At 46.4% G+C, this 21207-nt stretch overlaps 1 protein-coding gene across 1 annotated transcript in view; it reads right to left on the bottom strand.

Annotated features, from left to right (window-relative positions):
- Positions 1 to 21207, bottom strand: part of LOC146812815 (alpha-2-macroglobulin-like protein 1) — an 820867-nt gene that overhangs the window by 677883 nt on the left and 121777 nt on the right. Inside the window, exon 4 of the mRNA XM_085615206.1 lies at positions 17800 to 17852. Coding sequence (XP_085471332.1) covers positions 17800 to 17852 — 53 coding nt within the window. The remainder of the gene's footprint in view (positions 1 to 17799; positions 17853 to 21207) is intronic.

Genomic DNA, 21207 nt, shown 5'->3' with positions numbered 1-21207 from the left:
GCACCTCATCAATCTCCAACGGGAGCGAGTTCCTAACCATAATACCCACCCCCCGCGAGCCTGAGGTGAAGCCAGAGTGGGCCGCCAAACGATATCCCCTCCGATTCATTGCATGAAAGGTGTTACCTATAAGGTGCGTCTCTTGCAGAAAGACAACATCTGGGGAAATACGTTTTAAATACTGCAGGACCACACCACGCTTAATCCTATCCCCCAGGCCGTTAACATTCCATGACAACACAGTCAAGTCCCTACCCCCCATCATACGTCGAAACAATCGGTCGTCCCCCACCGAGCAGTCTAAAGACAACAAAACAGTCGCAGGATTGCCTTGCGGTACGAACAAACAACACACCCCCCCCACCCCCCGGTCCCAACAAAACTCCCCCCTCCCTGCACCCCTGCATGAGCCCAGACAGCCCCCCCAAAGTGCAGTGTGCCTGTCGCCCCATAGCTAAATACTAATTAGTCCCCCAGAGGAGGAGGGAAGCCCCCAGCAGACCCCACATGACCTCCATGGGAGGGGAACCTACAGAAGCAGTATGTGGTGAAGGAACAATGTCCCGAGTAAGGCAATACAGTCACCCCTCAATTCTGAACCAGCGGGCCCTCCTCGCCAGCTGCGCTCCCCCCACCCCCCCGGCCCCGATCCCCAGGCAAGGTGTCCAACCAGTCCCCAGCCGCCTCGGGCCGGTCGAAGAAGTGCGTGCGACCATCCACCTCCACCCGCAGCTTAGCCGGGAAGAGCATTGAGTACTTAAGATTTAGGTCCCTTAAACGACGTTTGATGCCAATAAAGCTCTGCCGCTGCTTCTGGACTGCCGGGGTAAAGTCTGGGTAGAAGTTTACGTCCATGTTGTCCAACCTGACCGGTCCCTGTTGCCTGGAGGTCTGGAGGATGGCATCTCGGTCCCGAAAATTAAAGATTCGGGCAATAAGGGGCCGCGGCGGGGCACCGGTCTTAGGGCGGCCCCCGGGGACCCGGTGGGCACGTTCCACCGCAAAAAACTTACTCAGCCCCCGGGGCTGGAGATGGGTCAGGATCAAGTCTTCCACGAAGAGATCCGCCGCCTCCGCCTCACGTCCCTCCGGCACACCAATAATGCGGATATTATTCCTCCGGGCGCGACCCTCGGAATCCTCCAGTCGCCGGTCCATCAGGGCGCTCGCCTGGCCAAGCCGGCGCACCTCCTTCTGGAGGGCCACCACGTCAGTCGTGAGGCTCGTTGTGGTGTGGGTCAGGGAATCGACTCGGTCGTTCGTCTTTGACAAGTCCGCCCTCACAAGGCCCACATCCACCAGGACCGAGTCAATTTTTTGCGACAAGGTATCAAAACGCTGGTCCACTGAGGCCTTCAGTTCAGCGATGGCGCCCATGACGTCCCGGAGGGTTAGATCCACTGGATGGGCAGGTGTCTCCGTCGGTCCCACCGGGGATGACCGCGTTGTCTCCGGAGAACCCTTTTGGAGCGTGTAGCGGTCCATACTATTGGCCTGGTGCGCCGTGCCACGGCGGGTCGTCTTCACCTTCGCCCGGTCGCCATCTTGTTTGGTGGCCATGCTGGCCCTTCCACCGTCGCGCCAAGATCTCCAAACGGGCCGTCACACCAGATCACGGGTGTCAAGGGGGCGACCACAGAGCCGCGGGTCGACCCACCGCCGGCGGGCCAGCTGGGTACCTGGACAAGGCCACACCACCGCACCCCGCTCCGCAGCCCGACCTCGCCAGAGAGCAAGGAGGGCGCAAAAGCGAAAGTGAAAGTGCGGGGTGCGCGAGTCGCCCAGCCCCGCTCGCCGCTGTTATTCACCTTGTCCCCGGATCGCGCCACTACTCCAATCCGGGGGGCCGGCGAGGAGAAGGCCGCAACCTTCAGTCGATGTTCCCACCGGTGTTCGGGGTCCGATTCGAGCCCAAAAAACGGGTAGTGCCTCAGCTCGGGTTCCCCGACACAGTCCCCTTAACAAGGACAGGATATTTCCAGGATTTATTCAGGAGGTCGCGGAGGTCCTCGGGAGCCTCGCACCTACGCGGCCATCTTGGTTGCGCGCTAGGCTCCTCCCCCCTGGTTTGCTTACTTTGATGTTTGTGCTTAACGCGAAAATATTTATCGTAACCTAGTGGTTCACGCTGTTTCTGTAAATTAATAAAGAATCACAGCATGTAATGGACTGAATAGTCTCAATGTCATCTTTTATTGTGACTTATTTATAGATTAATTTACAAGACCTACCAAATCCTGGTCAAGTTACTGGCTGCAAATTCAGGTAAAGGGGATAATCCTTCCTCTTTTATTTTCGGAACAACGTAGCGACACTGCGAGGCAACACCATGAATATGGCACTCTTATATGTCGAAAAGGAGGAGACAATCCTTCCTCGTTTATTTTTCTTTTTCTGAACTATGCGGCGACACTGCAAGGCAACATCATAGATATGTCATTCATATACGTTGTAAAGGGGGGGGAGGAGTAATAAATTATTCTCATAATGTCAGAATATGGCTGATTTCACGTTATTTCTTATTGTGACATAGATGTATTTATAACGGTCCTAAACTATGGGAGACCATTTAAATGTTTACGATCAATAGAGGCAACTCATGGCCAGTTTTGCTATTGTGATTACTTAAAAAGCAGAACATTACTTAGCCTCATTAATGATCGAAATACTTGGAAATCTGGTTCAAAACCTCAAAACGTACTCATTAAAAATAATGAATCATTCCAAGTAATGAAAATGAACGATGCAAAAATTCATGTATAAGGCCAAACGCACAGCTTGATGTCAATAAAGGTATCTCTTACCAGGGAGCTAGCATGCCACACGATCACTCAAAGCCACTAGTCCTATTGGACAAAGTAAAGTATGACATTGATTCTAAAAGGCCAGGCCCTACTTACATTTTTCGCCGAGAGTGAAGAAAGCTAACGTCAGTCCACACGAAGGAAAACAAACGTGTGCTCATGGTTTTCAGCCTTTTTTAAAAAGGCAGCAACGTATATGAATGACATATCTATGATGTTGCCTTGCAGTGTCGCCGCATAGTTCAGAAAAAAGAAAAATAAACGAGGAAGGATTGTCTCCTCCTTTTCGACATATAAGAGTGCCATATTCATGGTGTTGCCTCGCAGTGTCGCTACATTGTTCCGAAAATAAAAGAGGAAGGATTATCCCCTCTACATGAATTTGCAGCCAGTAACTTGACCAGGATTTGGTAGGTCTTGTAAATTAATCTATAAATAAGTCACAATAAAAGATGACATTGAGACTATTCAGTCCATTACATGCTGTGATTCTTTATTAATTTACAGAAACAGCGTGAACCACTAGGTTACGATAAATATTTTCGTGTTAAGCACAAACATCAAAGTAAGCAAACCAACTTGACGCTTTAATATACGTTTGATTTACACTTCAGCATGCCTTTATTCTTTCACCTCGAAAATCCAAATAGTTGAATATTGTACACAATGTTGGTGCTATGGGGCAGCTATTCACGATGAAAAGTTAAAATAAGTGCTTTTCACACACGGGCTATCTTGATTATCTCTGTATTAAATAAAAAGAGAACAATTATGTTCACATTGATGTAACTAATTTATATTATGTTCATATAGGGGTCCTCCTTTTTTATGCAATGCCTACTGTCCTGAAGATGGGCTGACGGACTGATGCCATCTAAGACCGAAACGTCGACTCCATCATCTATTTCCAAAACATTAATTATGTACAGTTGATTATTATTCTCTCAGTATGAGATAGATCTCTGTGTTTTCTATTGGAATAGATGTTCTTTCATGAAATGTGGATAAGATTTAAGTTTTCCTTTTTCATGATTCATTGCTCATTCAATTGTCTACCTGTACTCCTTTTTAATTGAATTGACATATAAAAAGATTTGTGATTATTTCACAAAAAGATTTCCCGTGTGTGTATTCTATATTTTCGATGATTGGTTCAGTCAATTGACATATGGGTCGGTATTTTTCTTGAACTCACCCGCTAAATTAGCTTTTCAAAATCAATAACTATAGAATTTGTTTGGAATAAAATCCCTTGTTGGCATATTACCTCTTCACCCTATGTACAAGGGCAGCGTACATAGGGGGCAATGCCAAAATTAAGACCAGGTAAAATCTGGTGTTAAGTTGGCGAAATGAGAAGAAATGCATTATTTCTCCTCGTTTTTGCATTTTCCATGTGTGCTGCTTTGTGCAGCACACATGGAAAAAGAAAAATGTCATGGATTGTTTATGTACAGGAAGGTTCCCCTTCCTGTACATAAACAATCTTTAAAAAAATGCCATTTTGTGACTTTCATGTGTCCTGCATTAAGCGACATACATGAAAGTGACAAAATATAATTTCAGGATTGTTTATGTGCAGGAAGGGACACCTTTCTACACATAAACAATCCTCCCCTGGAAGCAGACACCTTGCACTATTGTGCAAGGGTGCCTGCGTTGGCACTTCACAGCTAAGTGTAGCGCCATTGCAGGGAGAAACGCAAGGCTGCACCATATTGTTGTAAATATGTTGCAGCCCTGAATTTCAGAAGTGGCGGACTAAGGAAGAGGTGTGGCGCCGCGGCCAGGGCGACTGACGCCGGAATCTGGGGATCACGGTTCGATCCCCGGCGCCGGCGGCAGATTGGCCTAGCACCATGTGATTCTGGGCAATAGCTTGCTTAATCTTCCTGACGGCCCCCAGTGCCTAGAGACCCTTACGGGTGATTGTTTGCGCTTTACAAATGTGGACTTATTATTATTAAGCCATGACGGCTAACGCCTCACTCCGCCACTTCTATCGTACATATCCCCATAATGCTTTCTGCGCTCTGCAGATGCTGGCAGTTAAAAATGGCAACGCCTGTTGGTTGTTTACGTGCATCAACTCACCTGTGAACGTTTTGTTCATGTAAGAACAATAAAAAAAGGAGCATATGTACTATCCCTTATTGGCACAGGAACGTCACTTTTTGCAACGTTCCTGTGGCGATAATCCCTTTGCCTTATTTACAAGGCAGCATTAAGCCATTTAAAGTGGCTTAACGCAGCCTTGTAAATTAGGCCCTCTTTCATGCTATACTTAGCATGAAAGGTTTGGACAATGGGTGTTGTGTTGGGCATTCCGCCGCAACACCCATTGATTTTTGATGCTGTCCCCTATTTAGCCAAATATGGGGCAGCGCCAAAATTAATACCAGCAGAGGCCCATACAGGTAAGGGTGGTGGGGCCGGGTGAGGGGGATTTCGATGGACAATGACCAGGGCAGGTTAATTATTTATTTAACTTTCCCCGTTCATCGTCTGTAAAAATCCCCCCTCACCGGGCACCACCGCATCGCTGCTCTTACCTGTACGGGCCGCGGCTGATTACGACCTAAAAAAAAACTGGTCTTAACATGTCAAAAGGAAGAGAAATTATTAATTTATCCTTGTTTTTGCTGTTTCTATGTGTGATACATTGTGCAGCACACACAGAAAGAGCAAATTGTCACGAATGATTGTTTATGTGCAGGAAGGTGTCCCTTCCTGCACATAAATAATCATTTAAAAAATGACGATTTGCAACTTCTATGTGTGCCTGCAGCACACAAGGGAGTTACAAATCACCATTCTGGATTGTTTATGTGCAGGAAGGGACACCTTCCTGCACAGGAGCAATCATTCCCTCAACACACCCTTGTACTATGGTGCAAGGATGCCTGCGTTGGCACTAGGCAGCTTAATTTAATGTAACACCATCACTAGGGGAAATGCAGGGTTGCACAAATCATTGTAAATATGGCACATCCCTTAGTTTTCAGCATGCCGGAGCCGAAGTTAGCAATTTTTGCTTAACACCACGCTTTGCCATTCACTTGTAAATATGCCCCACAGTGTCCTTTCTGTGGATGGACGAGGAGTACTTTATTTTCCTGGTGAGGGTGTGTAATATGAAGCAAGAAAGGAAAGGCAGAAGAGCGATAAGGTGGGAGGAGGAAAAAATTAGAATAAATTAAGAACTTAAATGGAAGAAAAATGAAAGAAAGAAAGAAAGAAAGAAAGATAGAAAGAAAGAAAGAAAGCAAGAAAGAAAGAAAGAAAGAAAGAAAGAAAGAAAAAAAAGGAAAATAAGTATTAGTTCAAACATCAGATACTCTGGCATTTAATTTCATGCTCCTTCAGCAACATCATCCAAGGGGTGGGGTGCCCTCAGCTAGTGCCTGGCCGGATGAAATCAGAGGGCCTGGGGGGGGGCCGAGGGCCCTTCTCAACTCTGCTCAAACTACCTAAAGGGCCTCCTCCTTGGATGATATTTGTATTGTAAACCAGACACTTGAATATTTGAGGTGCCATTCACAAAACTATTTGTTAAGTAATGGTTTTCTCATGGGACTATATTGGCGGAAGGTTACGTAAAACAAATCTGTTGCTTTCTTTTTTAGGATTAGACTGGGACATTTCTTCACCTTGAGCACATTAAGGTTTCTAATAGAATGCATAGTCATAAATTAGTTTTTGAGGGTTTCACAGATTTTATTCACAATTCTAAATATGAGCTCGTTTTAAGAAGGGTGGATTTTTTTAATGTAATTTATTCCTGTGAAAAATAAATGATCTGTTGCTGGGAAATGATAAACATAGTTTTTCAGTTTCAATATTTGTATATTTTTTCAATGTTGCTCGGCAAAAGAACACAACAGAATATATTGTAGTCACAATTAAAGTCATGCGATGAAATATTCAAGATTTAGCACAGTACTGCGAACTACCTGTACAATTTGTAAAATTAAGTTGTTAAAAAATAATAATACCAGTTCTGTCCAGATACCTGAGCTGTTTTGCAAGGGACAGATCCCAACAACTTCCATTTCGGGGTGGATTCGAAGGGGCATCGACAACTACCTTAAGTGGGAAACTTTGGGAGGTGATTCTGCATTTAAAGTTACACATTTCAGGAGTGCATAGGCAGGCAATGACTACAGCATAACCAATGGCTCCTGCATATTAAAATGAGTCCATCGGTGCACTAGAAGGGTGGACAAGTGCTAGTGCTTAATTTGAGCCGGTGGTTTCCGGTGCTCTGCACCGGCACGTAATTGTAAACACCGCATTTATGACAATCTGCCACATGGTGGCGCTGTTCATCACATTTAGAGATGAGCAGCAAAATGGTTATTATGATTACAATTTATATTACAAATTACTAATACCTGCCTTCCCAGCCATTCATTTAGCTTTGGGGACCTGGAATAATATGACTGTGGCACTTGCAAGGGGTGAGATGGTAGAAGCTGTTTTGGCAGTGATTACAGGGGCGATGGGTGGTACAAGCTGCAGTGGCCTCCAAGTCAGGGCCCTGGAAATTATTTGTTTAGAAATTAAGCACTGGTGCTGCAGATAAGAAGTTCATAATTGTGTAGTGAATCTACAAGGGAGAAAATACTTGGGATTGCAAGGGATTGGAGGCTCCGGGACTCCTTACTTTTCTATATTGGTTTCTGTAGGATGTGCTCTTTTCAGTAGTGGTTTACTCAGGAAATATTGTAGGTGAGACTAGGGGCCAGATTTACAAAAGAAACAGCCCAATGAACATTGCTGCACTAGATTGTGTTGGGGAAGAGCTGAGCCTTATTTCCAATTTAAGGATAGCTAGCACCACACACACTTGGGGGTAGATTTCTGCGAGCCTTGTGTCACATTTGCACCAGGCAAAGTGGAACATGCATGAAGCACGGTTCTGAGTCAGATTTACGAAGGCACGCAAAGCCACATTGCATATTGTCCCTGTTCTGCAGTCCCTCTGTGAGCTGCTGCTCGCTCTTCCCCAATGAGGTGCAGCTAAGCCCGACAGCCACCCAACACTTCAACACCCCTACATAAGCTACTGCCTCTGCCCCAGTGAGGTGGGACAAGCATTGCCTGGTCCCAGCTTTGCAGGAAGTTCTGGACAGCTACTCTATGCCTTCCACAGCAGCCCCTCTGGCCCTTGTTCATGCAACAATAAAAGGTGTGCAGCTCCACTTAAAACTCATCTTAAATAAAGCCAGACAATCCTTTGATGTGGCTACCAAGTCTAAGCAAGATATTTGATTAAGCACAATGTTTTGCACAAGAATATCCAAGTAAAGAAGATTGTTTGCTTACAGCCAATGCCATACCTATAGTCTTTGCCATTTCTTGTTTGACCATCAGTCATCTTCTCACCACCAGCCCTTCCACTACACCCAGTGCCCGGCTCTCCTTCCTTATCTTGAACTCCCTTTCTCCTCATCATCCTGCAACCTGTCCTTTCCCTCCTGTTTCCTCTCTTTGTCCCATATTTCTGTTTTGGCTTTACCAAAGCCTTTCGCTCTCCCTAAAAAGATCTTTCAAGATGCATACACATACACAGCCACTTTCGGTCAGACCTCTTCATCCACGGGTCTATTTAAATGTCATTAACGTTCTGTTCTGACCACCACGGCTTACTGCATGGAGCAGTGGGGCAGCAACCTCAGCTACTGACTCCCTTCTGTGTGAGTAAGGGCACTTTCCCCAAGCACAATCGAACCTATTCACAAAGGTAAATATAGAAGTGTATATTTACAATTACACCTTGGTGTAAGTGTACACGTTCCTGCTCTTCACCATTTCCAAGTGTAGATTGGCACTTAAGTGTAGACTTACATGTATCCACCTTTCAGTTCAGGGGGTGGAGTTATTTAAAACTGAGTTAAGTATCGTAATGGTGCTACTAATAACTTTTCACATGTTGTGGAGATCTCTGCCACTGGACCAGAGAACTCCTTATGGAAAAGTATTTAAGTTTATTAATTTAAAAAAGCACCTATTTTATTGTAAAATATTAATATAAAAAAAGTACAAAAATTATTTTTAAACTAGACTAATCAAAAATATTTTAGCACATTAACTCTGAAAAATAAATATTAAATAATGACATGATTTAGAACGGTGTATTGTAAGAAAATACAGAAATCCCACCCTCACTAGCATTTTATTTTCAATTAATATTTGGTAAATTTAATTAAAAGTTAATGGTGTTTGAAATTTGCATATGTTGTAAAATTACAGCAACATTTTGCGAAATTATGCATAATTGATCAAAATGCAAATCTGTCATTTTGTGCTGTATTTTAGTGCGAACTGCGTCATTGCATCAATTTTTGCCATGAAGATGCATTAAAACAAAGATGGCACGAACAACAGCCGCTCACGCCACCTAACGTGAAACTTCCCAACATTATGCGATTTACGCCAGCATCATTTAAATTTCACCCATGCCTAATTTACACCTAGACATTGGAGGAGATTTACCCACAAAATAGATAGGTAGAGCGGGGACAGTGGTCCCCATCTGTAGGTTTGCGAATAACATTGTAGTACATGAAAAGAAGTGCTGTAGTCTGTACAACTACAATAAAACGCATTGAGTGGATACGCCCACTGTGTCTTTCTTGCTCAATATTTTTTTAATTGCCCAGTTTTCCTATCTCACCACTTGGTGGCACTGTTGTCAAACATTTTGAAACAATAGTCAAACGAATAACTGAATTATAATTCCATTAAGTCTCTTCATTTCAATCTAAATGTTTGAATTTTTCTATGAAATAAAGTACACAGAAAAAGAGAAACACACCAGATGTGGACCATAGGTTCTGTTGTAGGGCCCATAGGCTCTGTTGCAGGGGATAGATGCTGTCTTTTGTTGAAGAGAAGCGAAGAAGACGGTACCAGCGTGAGACTGATGGCACCATAATTTATATGCGTGAGAAGATTATATAAAATACAATATAAAATATGGTGTCATCATTCTCATGCGGGTACTGTCTTCTTCCCTTCTCCTTGCACTCTTTTGGTCTGCATTGGATTTTCACTCACAAAGTTTACATTTCTTAAATGTGGAGCCTCATCAGTTCCTTTGCCCTTCACAAATTTCCACTAGTATGCTGTTGGCTTTATCACAATGTGAGGGTTTTTGATAGATACCCATGTGGGTATCCTCTCACTATCTTAACAACATGTATAATGCCTATGTAATATGCTTTTGCAGCCTTGAAAAAGTCCAGGGGGACGAAACACGTGTCGGCTGCAGTGTTTTGGATTTCTATACATGTGACTGTCTTTGTGAAGTAAAAGAAGAACATAAAACATCAGTGAATTGGATTTTTTTTTTACAAAACAATCAATTTACTCAATCTGTCACTCACATAGTGAGCTCCCATCATGCCTAGCTGCGCCTGCACCTGAGGCCACTGCACGTCTAGATTCACAGCTCCTGCACTGTTTACAATGGAACATTAACTTGGGCAGTCCCATATCTTAATAAAGATTTGCTGTACTGTGACCAATTCCTACTCTTTTTAAACCTGGTGTATAGACAGCTTTGTAAGTCATGTCAGCCTCAGGTAATCAATAACATTCCTAAGTTAAAGAATAACTGGGAGAGCAGCACCAGGATTGGTCTGAGCATCCTGCTCTGCCGCTCAAACACTGCTGTGTGGCTTGTGGCTTTTCTCGAACCGGGATGTGAATACAGCTGGGTTGGAGAAATAGAAGTGCGCCTGTATGTTATGGTTCAGGGTGGGTTTGGGTTTTTGGGTGAGAAGGGTCATTTTAGGGTTTAAGGGGGTATGGGGATTTTTGGGTGGGAAGGGTGATTTTAGGGTTTAGGATGGGTTTCGTTTTTTGGGTGGGAAGGGTCGTTTTAGGGTTTAAGGGGGTATGGGGGTTAAAAAATAAATTTATAAAAATATATATATATGTATACATATACAAATGTGAGTGTATATAAACATACATATATACACACGCAACTATATATTTATTTTTACCTATCATAAACATTTTTACCACATGTATGCCTTTACCACACATGATTTGCATTGTAATGGCATGCATGATAAAGGCATATGCGTGGTTAAAGTTTGCGTTGTAATGGTAGTTCATTGTAATGGCATTTGCGTAGTGATACCCGCCTTGTTATGGCATGCGCGGTATTAGTACACATTGTACTGTCATACTCAGACGCTGTCCTGATATCGAAGGAATCACAAGCATTTTCTCCTACCTGATATCTTGCCCTTGGGTCCCTGACGCTGTGTGTCTCCCCTGCTGCCGCTACCTGCCATCGCACGGCCATCGCAGGGGGAGACTACAGCTCCCAGAGGGCATAGCGCTCACCAGCTGAATTGAATCTTCGCGCACGGAGGCGCTTAAGAGAAGGAGGCTCCCTCGGTGGAGCGGGTGAATACTCAGACGCTGTCCTGATATCGAAGGAATCACAAGCATTTTCTCCTACCTGATATCTTGCCCTTGGGTCCCTGACGCTGTGTGTCTCCCCTGCTGCCGCTACCTGCCATCGCACGGCCATCGCAGGGGGAGACTACAGCTCCCAGAGGGCATAGCGCTCACCAGCTGAATTGAATCTTCGCGCACGGAGGCGCTTAAGAGAAGGAGGCTCCCTCGGTGGAGCGGGTGAATACTCAGACGCTGTCCTGATATCGAAGGAATCACAAGCATTTTCTCCTACCTGATATCTTGCCCTTGGGTCCCTGACGCTGTGTGTCTCCCCTGCTGCCGCTACCTGCCATCGCACGGCCATCGCAGGGGGAGACTACAGCTCCCAGAGGGCATAGCGCTCACCAGCTGAATTGAATCTTCGCGCACGGAGGCGCTTAAGAGAAGGAGGCTCCCTCGGTGGAGCGGGTGAATACTCAGACGCTGTCCTGATATCGAAGGAATCACAAGCATTTTCTCCTACCTGATATCTTGCCCTTGGGTCCCTGACGCTGTGTGTCTCCCCTGCTGCCGCTACCTGCCATCGCACGGCCATCGCAGGGGGAGACTACAGCTCCCAGAGGGCATAGCGCTCACCAGCTTAATTTAATCTTCGCGCACGGAGGCGCTTAAGAGAAGGAGGCTCCCTCCGCATCGCGGGACGCGCGCGGGCGGCGCCGGGCTAAGCCCGGGCAAAGGGCGGGCCCTCTGTGGCCCTCAGTGACCGAGGTAGGCCGGGCTGGGCCCGGTCCCTTATTTTCCATATTTATCTTTCTTTTCACTGTAAGTATTTGTTTGCATTCGTGCCCATTAGAGTAGTAGGGAAATGTGATGCAAACATTGTGATAGCTATACTGCACCCTTCCTGCTGTGCCAGTGACTGACTCAACTCCTGATTTTATTCATTTTATATCGTTACATTTCTTACCAATTACTGTGGAAAATGTCTAAAACTTTACGTTCAGGAAGGGTAGTGGGAGAAAATCCTGCCCAGACTTTAACTACCTTCCATACAAGAGACAAGGCTGTAACCATCCCACCTTTAAAAAGACAATGTTTGTTATCTGAACTTTGGATCCCATCTGGTATAAAAGAGCCTAAATGTGCAACTCTACATAATCCTGATACTAAAGTCTTGGAAGCATATGTACCAACTACCTCTGTGCCTCGATCTCCCCAGGTCCAGCAGGGGGCCCCACAAATTTTGGCAGAAGGGTCTCCCGTGCGGGACTCTACAGATGGGAAGTTGATGAATATAAGTGACCCAGTGCACATACCATCGACCCCTCAGTTCTTAATGAATGACAGGCCGGGGGATGACCTGTCTGCACTATCCATTGATTTGGAACTTTGGGGACGCTACGTAAGCCCGGCAAAAGTGGAATCCCTGGAGCAATTTAAAGTTCAGGGGGGAGCCACCCCATCAGGGTTAATGTTGTATAGTAGCACCCCGTTGCTAAATAGTCATGAGATTTCTGACTTGTTAAACTCTTCCAAGAGCCCCGACCTCAATCTCCTGGATAATATCCGTACTGCAGAAGCACGAGAAAAGCCGATCTCTGAGTCCATGATCGCGCTTGAACAACTCCTTGCTTCAATCTTGCTGCTTCTAGGGAAATTTGTTGGCAGCTCGGACTGTATCCTTGAATCAGTTACCCAGATTTTAAAGGTATTGCTGCAGAAAGTGCCGGATGCGAGTAAGGTCGCTCCCCCCAAGTCTGAACAAGCTGCATCTGAGAGGAAATTTAAAGCCATTAGAAGCGAATTAACTAGGAATAATGAAGAGTCTTCTATGGTCCCTCATAAGGAGTTGCCTTATACTGCAGCCTCTAACTGTATCAAGAATCTAGTCCTGGAGATAGAGGAGGAGGATGAAGTTTTACCAGGACCCAAACCGGTTCAGGAACTATTTCCAATCTTTGTCTCGGATGGCGGAAAAGACTTCTTGGCCGATAAATCCGAGGTCAACAAAGAAAAGAGAACATATGGTAAACAAAAAAGTACCAAAGCTAGTAAGAGGAAACCCACTCGAAAGTATAGAAAGAAGAAGCAACGGAGGATCATTTTCCAAAAAAGCACAGAGACAAGGGAGAATGAAATAAGGAATGGGGAATCCTTTTCTACTGCTTTAAAAGTGGACATTGGTGTGAATTTATCCTCTTCAGCTTTGGTGGAGGAGGAAATTGAACAAGGCAGCCGGCCTCCCCCGGAGGATTTACCACTAATTGGGGGCTCTCTCCCAGGCTCTCCTTTTCGGAGTGCTTGTGGAGGTCCAACTCCTAATTTATCTGGGTTTTTAAACCCTTTGGCCCCCCCCTTTGTGGTAACAATTGACTCTGAAATGACTCGCCCTCCGGCCCGGCCTGTAAGTACGTCAAAGGCTCCTGTGGATGTGCGTGTATTAGATTTTGTCCCATTATTTGATACTGACCTCTTATTAAATAGAGCCTGGCTTCTCAAGTGTTTTAGTGAGATTGAATGTCTCTATCACATTCAGTCTAGAGACATTGAACTGGTAACTTTGTTGGGTAGTAGTCGGGTTTTGAGTACTCGGGTGAAATTTTACTCCCCCATTATAACAAATCTGATACTAGAACAGGCCGAAAATTTTCAACGCTTAGGTATTGATATACTACCTATCTCTACCCCAGGCAAGCCAAATTATCTCGATAAGCAGGGGTTGAGGGGTGGTGAACAAAACGGGGTAACCTCTCCTCCTCTGAGAGACCTGAAAATTTGGGTATCCAGGGGAAAACGTATAGTATCGCACGTGAAGCCTCTTCCACTAATTGAGAATTCTATACTCAATGATGATAATAACCGGTGGAATTGGCTACATAGTGCACTCTCAACAAAAAATAAGGATAACCCCAAATTGTTCCACCATCTTTAACCCAGCCTTAAATATAATTTCCTGGAATGCGGCCGGATTCCATAGCAGCCCGGAGAAAATGACTTTTTTATCCACTCTGGAGGCGGATATACTGTGCATTCAGGAAACATGGTGCATAGATAGGTTAACGCCTTTAAAAGATTTTTATGTTTTGGAAGTTCCGGCTGCGTCCTCTAAGAAAGGGCATGCTAGGGGGGGGCTCGCCTGTTTACTGTCAAATAAGTTCCAATGGAGATTTTCACATTATATTGATCCCAGTAGACTCTTCCACACAATAACATTAGAAAATATGTTCCATGACAATATAAAATATTCCATGGTAATTTTTAATGTGTATATTCCGCCTGAGGAATGTTTTAATGATAATTTGCAGCGGGTTCTCCAGTATATGGATAAGATAAAAAATTTGCCTCCTTTTCCTGTAACTTTGCTTATCGGTGACTTGAATTGTAAAGTTTCAAACGCTAGTCTAAATCTCTTCAGGGATAAAGCTAAGGAGGAAGCATACTGCATCCCCCAGACGCTCTTCCCTGAAAACTTAAAGACAAATAAAAGGGGGAAGATTTTGTTAAAAGAATTAGTGATCGGGGATGGCATTATCTTAAATGGTAGATTTCCATCCGACGCCCCCGCAAGTCATACCCATAAATCCCCCTTTGGGTCATCAATTTTGGACTATGCTATCGCCAGCTATAGTCTGTTTCCCCAGATTCTTGACTTAAAGATTATACCCACGACGCTGAGCGACCATAGTATATTGTCACTATTAATTTCATTAAACTCTATGAATACGGCATCCTGGTCGCTAAATGGCAGGGAGGCTACCTTCCATTCGACATCTGGAAGATGCTTCTGGAATAATGCTGCCATTAATGGGGTCCAGGAGTTACTGACCGATACCCTTAGGGAATTAGAAGAGTGGAACGGAAATGAAATAGTTTGTTTTGAGGAATTCATGGCAAAGATTTTATTGAATGCTAAAAAAACTGTTCCCCTTAGGAAAAAAGGAGAGGTAGTTTCTCTCACTCTCCGTAATCTGAATAGGGAATTAAACAAACTAATCCGGGCACAGTACGTCGAAAGGGTATTGGAACGTGGGAAAGATATCGCTAGGTTAAAAAGAAAGAGAAGCAGACTCAAGCTAAAAATTAAAAGGGACAGGGAGGATGAAGTATGGATTAAATTAAGGGAATCTGCTGCTTATGGCAACATTAAAGATTTTTGGGCAATAATTGGGAAAGGATGTGGTACTCGCCACTCCCCTATTCCCATAGCTATATCAGAAGATCTATGGTCCTCTCACATCCGAGAATTATATGCAGGGATTGGGACCATAGGTGTGGATAACTTCATGCATGTCGCCCATGAGGACTCGGTCTTCTCTCCCTCTGAGAAGGAAATCGAGTTGGCTATAAAAAATATGAGATCCTCTGGGGCTATGGGACCGGATGAGCTTCCGATGACGGTCCTAAAACAAGACCCTTCAACCTGGAGTAAAATCTTGTACCCCCTGTTTAGGGCATGCCATCTTTCTAAATGTGTCCCTGCATCGTGGAGGGGAAGCATTCTGGTCCCTATTTTCAAAAAGGGAGTAAGGGACAGTCCCAGTAACTATCGCATGATTGCGCTCCTCGACTCCATCGGAAAGGTCTTTGCGAAATGCCTCCTGAGATCTCTTTCTGATTGGGTCGAGGAGCGCAACATTTTGCCGTTGGAACAGACTGGCTTCCGTAGGGAACATGGCACTCTGGACAACCTAACAGCCCTTCAGGTTATTACTGATAAATATGTCCAGGTTAGAGGGGGTGTTGTATACGCCGCTTTCATTGACTTCTCCACAGCGTTCGATAAAGTGGATCGGGGTACGCTGTGGAGAAAATTGATGGGGATGGGTGTCCCTACTCCCCTACTGGAATTGGTACGGGCTCTGCACACTGAGACCTGGTGCAGGGTCTTAATGGGGGGTGAAAGGGGGCTGTCGGCTAAAATACCATCTCAGAATGGCCTTAAACAGGGCTGCTTATTGGCGCCCCTGTTGTTCTCCCTATACACAACTGACCTCCCGGCAGCTGTGTCCCGTAGTGAGGGGATTGCACCGTTGCTAGGAGGGGTGCCAATAGCCTGTCTGATGTATGCCGATGATGTGTTATTGCTCGATTTAACTCCCGTGGGTCTGGCTAATAGGCTTCAGGCTCTTCAGGACTTTGCTGGGGAGCATTATATGAAGATCAATATTAATAAAAGTAAAGTGATGTGTATTGCCGGTAGGAAGAAATGTCGCTCTACAAATTTTGGTTGGGCCATCGGAGGGCTTAGATTGGAGGTCGTAACTTGTTATACGTTTTTAGGGAAAATATTCTCAGCCAATATGAGCGAGAATTCTCATATAGAGCATTGCTCCTGCAAAGCTCTTGCCCAAGGTAATGGGTTAAAGTCCCTATACCTGGCAACGGGGAAAAGACATTTCTCTAGTCTTCTAGAAGTATTTAGAGCTAAAATCCCCGCAACCATCTTGTACGGTATAGAAATAATTGAGATAAAATATTGGGACTTTTGCCATAAGACTGAGGGAAAACTCCTAAGATCCCTCTCGAATTTTAATAATGCCTGTTCACTGGCTGCTTGTAGGCTGGATTTCGGACTCAGGAGTGCCTGGGTTCAGGGGCTGTGCGCCTTAATAAGGTGGGTAGCCAACTTAGCCAGAGCGAGAGAAGGAACCCTGCGAGTTTTACTCAAAAATGAACTTTTGGGCAATTTTAAGGAGTTCTCTAAACTTGTTACCAATTTTAGAAGGGCTGTGAAAATCCTTAGATTGGATGAAAGCGCTCTTTTCTCCTATTCTCCCACGCAGTTAAAGCAGGTCCTCAGGGAGGCCTCGTGGGAGTACTGTTTTCAATCCGACAAAAAAACAGTTGGAGATAAAAGGAATGTGGAGCTGCTGGTCTCCTCCTATAGGTTGAAACAGCCCCAACCGTATGCCCAGTGGAACCTGCCACATGGGATTCGTAGGTTTTGGTTTTTATTACGTTATGACTTAATCCCTCTTAACGTGTTGTTGTCTAAATGGCATGGCACTTCACCGTTGTGCAATCTATGTAAATTAAATAATCAGGACTGTATGCATGTACTTTTGATTTGTCCTATGTTACGAAGCTTGCGCAAGAGATGGCTTAAAGTAATTTGTCTTCGCCTTAGCATTGTCACTTTACAAGATTTTCTTCATGCACTTTATTGCCCACCAAATGAAATGTTTTGTGCTTATGTTTTTAACTTTTTTAAAGGATTTTTAGCTATTTATTAAATTCTCTGGAAGATTGTGTCGGCCTGGCCATGTGGGACTGTTGGTTTGCAGTGTACCTATTACGGTTTGAATACTATGTTTTTATAATTTTTGTATTTCTGATGACTGTGTTGTTTTGTTTGTACATGTTTATGTGGCCCTCTTTGAGAGCCAAAACATAATAAATAAATTTGATTTGATTTGATTTGTCATACATTCATACCATATGAACTCAGCTGGTTACCCCAAGCAGTGACGATTAGAAAGTTTACAGGGGTCATAGTCTGGCTGAAGCCTGCGAGGGTCACGTGCTCCAATGCCAATAATTGCAATTTGTCACTTGGCCAGACTGCGGCACTTACCTTCTCATACGAGGGGACAAAATCTTCTTTCAGAGCAACTATTCGGAACTTCACTGGAAAACACAAAAAAGATAAGGAAATCAGTCAAATCCTACTGCATTTCCTATCTGAGCTACAGAGTCCTTCAACTATTTCTTATTCTCATGGTATGGGTTTCTATAATAACCAAAGATACTGCACTGGTCATATCTAAATTTGCGGTTTAACGTAAGAGAGAGCCCAAGCAAACACCTCATGGCATCAGCACCCCCTCAGGAGCAGACAAACTGTCATTTGGAATCCCCAGGGCAGAAGGTTCGGAGCACACCAACACTACAAGGGAGAGGGGGGACAGGAAACGGAAATTCCACATGGAAAAAGTTACATGTAATATGAAGGCAGTACAATACAGAGCAGCTGTGAGCAATTACATAGATACATTAGTATAGTCTTACAGAATTCAATATATAATACATCTTTCCCCCGATGCAAAAAAAACTTCGACAAATCTCGGATTTGGTTTGCGAAGTCAGGCATGGCTATCGCTCCTGGATGCCACAGAATCACCGTCGTCCATGCTTTGGAAATTGGGCTGCTGATACCTGAGGTTTGTGGAGAAATAACTTGAAACAGCGAATAATAAACATATTCATTGGTTAAACCACGCCCTTTTAAACTGTCTCAACCTGATCAAGAAGTTACTGTGATCCTCCTCAGTCCCTTTCTCGGTGCTGTCATTTTTAATGTAGGAATTTTCATTGCCACATTGTTCTCCCACTCTGCTCATGTTTCAACAGCTTCCATCTGAAGGTATTACGCTACCCTTTTTGACTTCACAACTTTCCTCAGACGGACAAAATTAGTAATGTCCCACTTGTGGGACACCCCCGCGCCGCACGGCCACCAGCTGCTGCGTGTGCCCCTCAGCCTTGTCCCTGCCGCGCTGCCTGCCTCGCCGCCGGCTGACTCCGTTGCCGTTTGTTTTGCCTTTGTTTCTCTCGCCATTTGTGCTTGTCATCTGTATTCCCTGCCCGTGTTTGAGTTTCTTTTTTCCTTGTTTTGTTCGCCACTTGTGCTTAATAAAGTATATTTGCCTGTTTATCTGTCCAGCTTGTGTCCTTCCTGTTAGCCCGCCTACATCGCCGCCTTCCCTCCCCGCTCCCCGCTTCCCGCCACCACCGCAAGCCCCGCCCCTTTTTTCATTCTGTTCCCGCCCCGCTCCCGCCTCCCAGCTGCTCCGCCCACCCGCGCACTTCGCCTTTATATGGCGACCGTGCGAACGCGCAGCGGTCACGCGCAGCGGGCGCGCCGATTGTGCGCCGAAGGCGCGCCAAAGGTAAGCCCGTCTGCGCCCGTCCGCGACCGGATCGCGACCAGCGCCAGGACCCCTGGCCCCCGATGCCGCCGACCGACCCGCCTGACGTACTCCGCCGCCACCCTCATCGCTCTCAACTCTGGCCGACTCCCAGAATGCCATCAAGCCACACCACGACGCACCCACGGACCTTTCAGCTGCCACGCCTGCAAATTCACCTGCATCCGGACCTGCCGCACACCAGCCCCCGCCAAGTCGAACAGCAGCAGCACCCACCTCAAGTGCATCCTGCTCAACACCCGCTCCGTCCACAGACACGCCATCGAACTCTGGAACCTCCTAGACGCCACAGCCCCTGACGTTGCCTTCCTCACAGAGACCTGGATGAACGCCTCATCAGCTCCCGACATCGCCATCGCTATCCCAGAGGGCTACAAGATCGTCCGGAGGGACCGCAACGCCAACCAGATGGGAGGAGGCATCGCCATCATCCACAAGAACACCATCCGTCTCACGACCAGCACCGAGAACACCCTGACCACTGCCGAACACCTGCATTTCCAGATCCACACCAACCCGAACACCACCCTCAGAGGCACCCTGATCTACCGACCCCCTGGACCACGCACGCAATTCAGCGAGGACATCGCCGACTTCGTCAGCCCGCATGCCCTCCCCTCCGCTGACTACATCCTCCTGGGGGACCTCAACTTCCACCTGGAGAAGAACAACGACCGCAACACCAGCACCCTGCTGGACAACCTCGCCAACCTGGGACTCAAGCAACTGGTGTCCACCCCCACCCACCTCGCCGGACACACTCTCGACGCAGTCTTCTCTTCCAGCACAGACATCGACTTCAGCCACGCCACAGAGCTCCAATGGACGGACCACAGCTGCATCCACTTCACCTTCAAGAGAACGACGACCCACCACCACCAGCAACAGGCCGCCCGCAGAAGCTGGAACAAGATCACAGCAGACCAGCTCGCCACCTCCCTGAGCCAGCACCCTCCTGCCAGCTCAGCGAACCCCAGCCAGGCCGCCGTCAACCTCACGAAGTGGATCAGCATCTGCGCGGACGAGCTCGCCCCGCTGAGGACCCCGCCCAGCAGACCCGGAAGCAAGAAAGCCCCATGGTTCACCGACGAACTCAAGAGCTCCAAGAAGAACTGCCGAGCCCTCGAGAAAGTCTGGAGAAGGGAACCTACACCGGACAACAGGACCTCCTTCAAGCTTGCCACCCGGAAGCACCACCAGCTTATCCGCGCCGCCAAGAAAACAGCATTCAAGGAACGGTTGGACAACAACGCACACAACTGCAAGGAACTCTTCAACATCGTGAAAGAGCTCTCCAACCCCAGCGCAGGAAACAACGACATCACCCCATCACAAGACCTCTGCAACTCCCTCGCTTCATACTTCCACAACAAGATCACGGACATACACAACAGCTTCAACAACCAACCAACGCACACCATGACCGAACAATCACCCCCCACCACCACCCTCCACGCCTGGACCCCGATCAGCACCGAAGACACCATCCGCACGATGAACTCCATCCACTCCGGATCACCGACCGACCCCTGCCCTCACCACGTTTTCAACAAGGCCGACGCTGTCATCGCACCCCACCTGCGAGACATCATCAACACATCATTCAGCACCGCCACCTTCCCTGAGAGCTGGAAACACGCCGAACTCAGCGCCTTACTCAAGAAACCAACAGCGGACCCCACCGAACTCAAGAACTACCGCCCCATCTCGCTCCTCCCGTTTCCAGCCAAAGTCATCGAGAAGACCGTCAACAAGCAGATGGCCGCCTTCCTCGAGACGAACGGATCCCTCGACCCCTCACAGTCCGGCTTCCGAGCCAATCACAGCACCGAGACCGCCCTCATCGCCGCCACCGATGACATCCGAGCCCTGATGGACAATGGAGAAACAGCGGCCCTCATCCTCCTAGACCTCTCCGCGGCATTCGACACGGTCTGCCACCGCACCCTAGTACAGCGCCTCAGTAACATCGGAATCCAGGACAAGGCGCTGGAATGGATCATCTCCTTCCTTGACGGAAGGACACAGAGAGTCCGCCTACCACCATACAAATC

This window comes from Triturus cristatus, chromosome 7 (assembly GCF_964204655.1).
Source record: "Triturus cristatus chromosome 7, aTriCri1.1, whole genome shotgun sequence".
Lineage (NCBI taxonomy): Eukaryota > Metazoa > Chordata > Amphibia > Caudata > Salamandridae > Triturus > Triturus cristatus.
The sequence above is the reverse complement of the archived record's forward strand: the minus strand, read 5'-3'. Positions and strand labels throughout refer to the sequence as shown.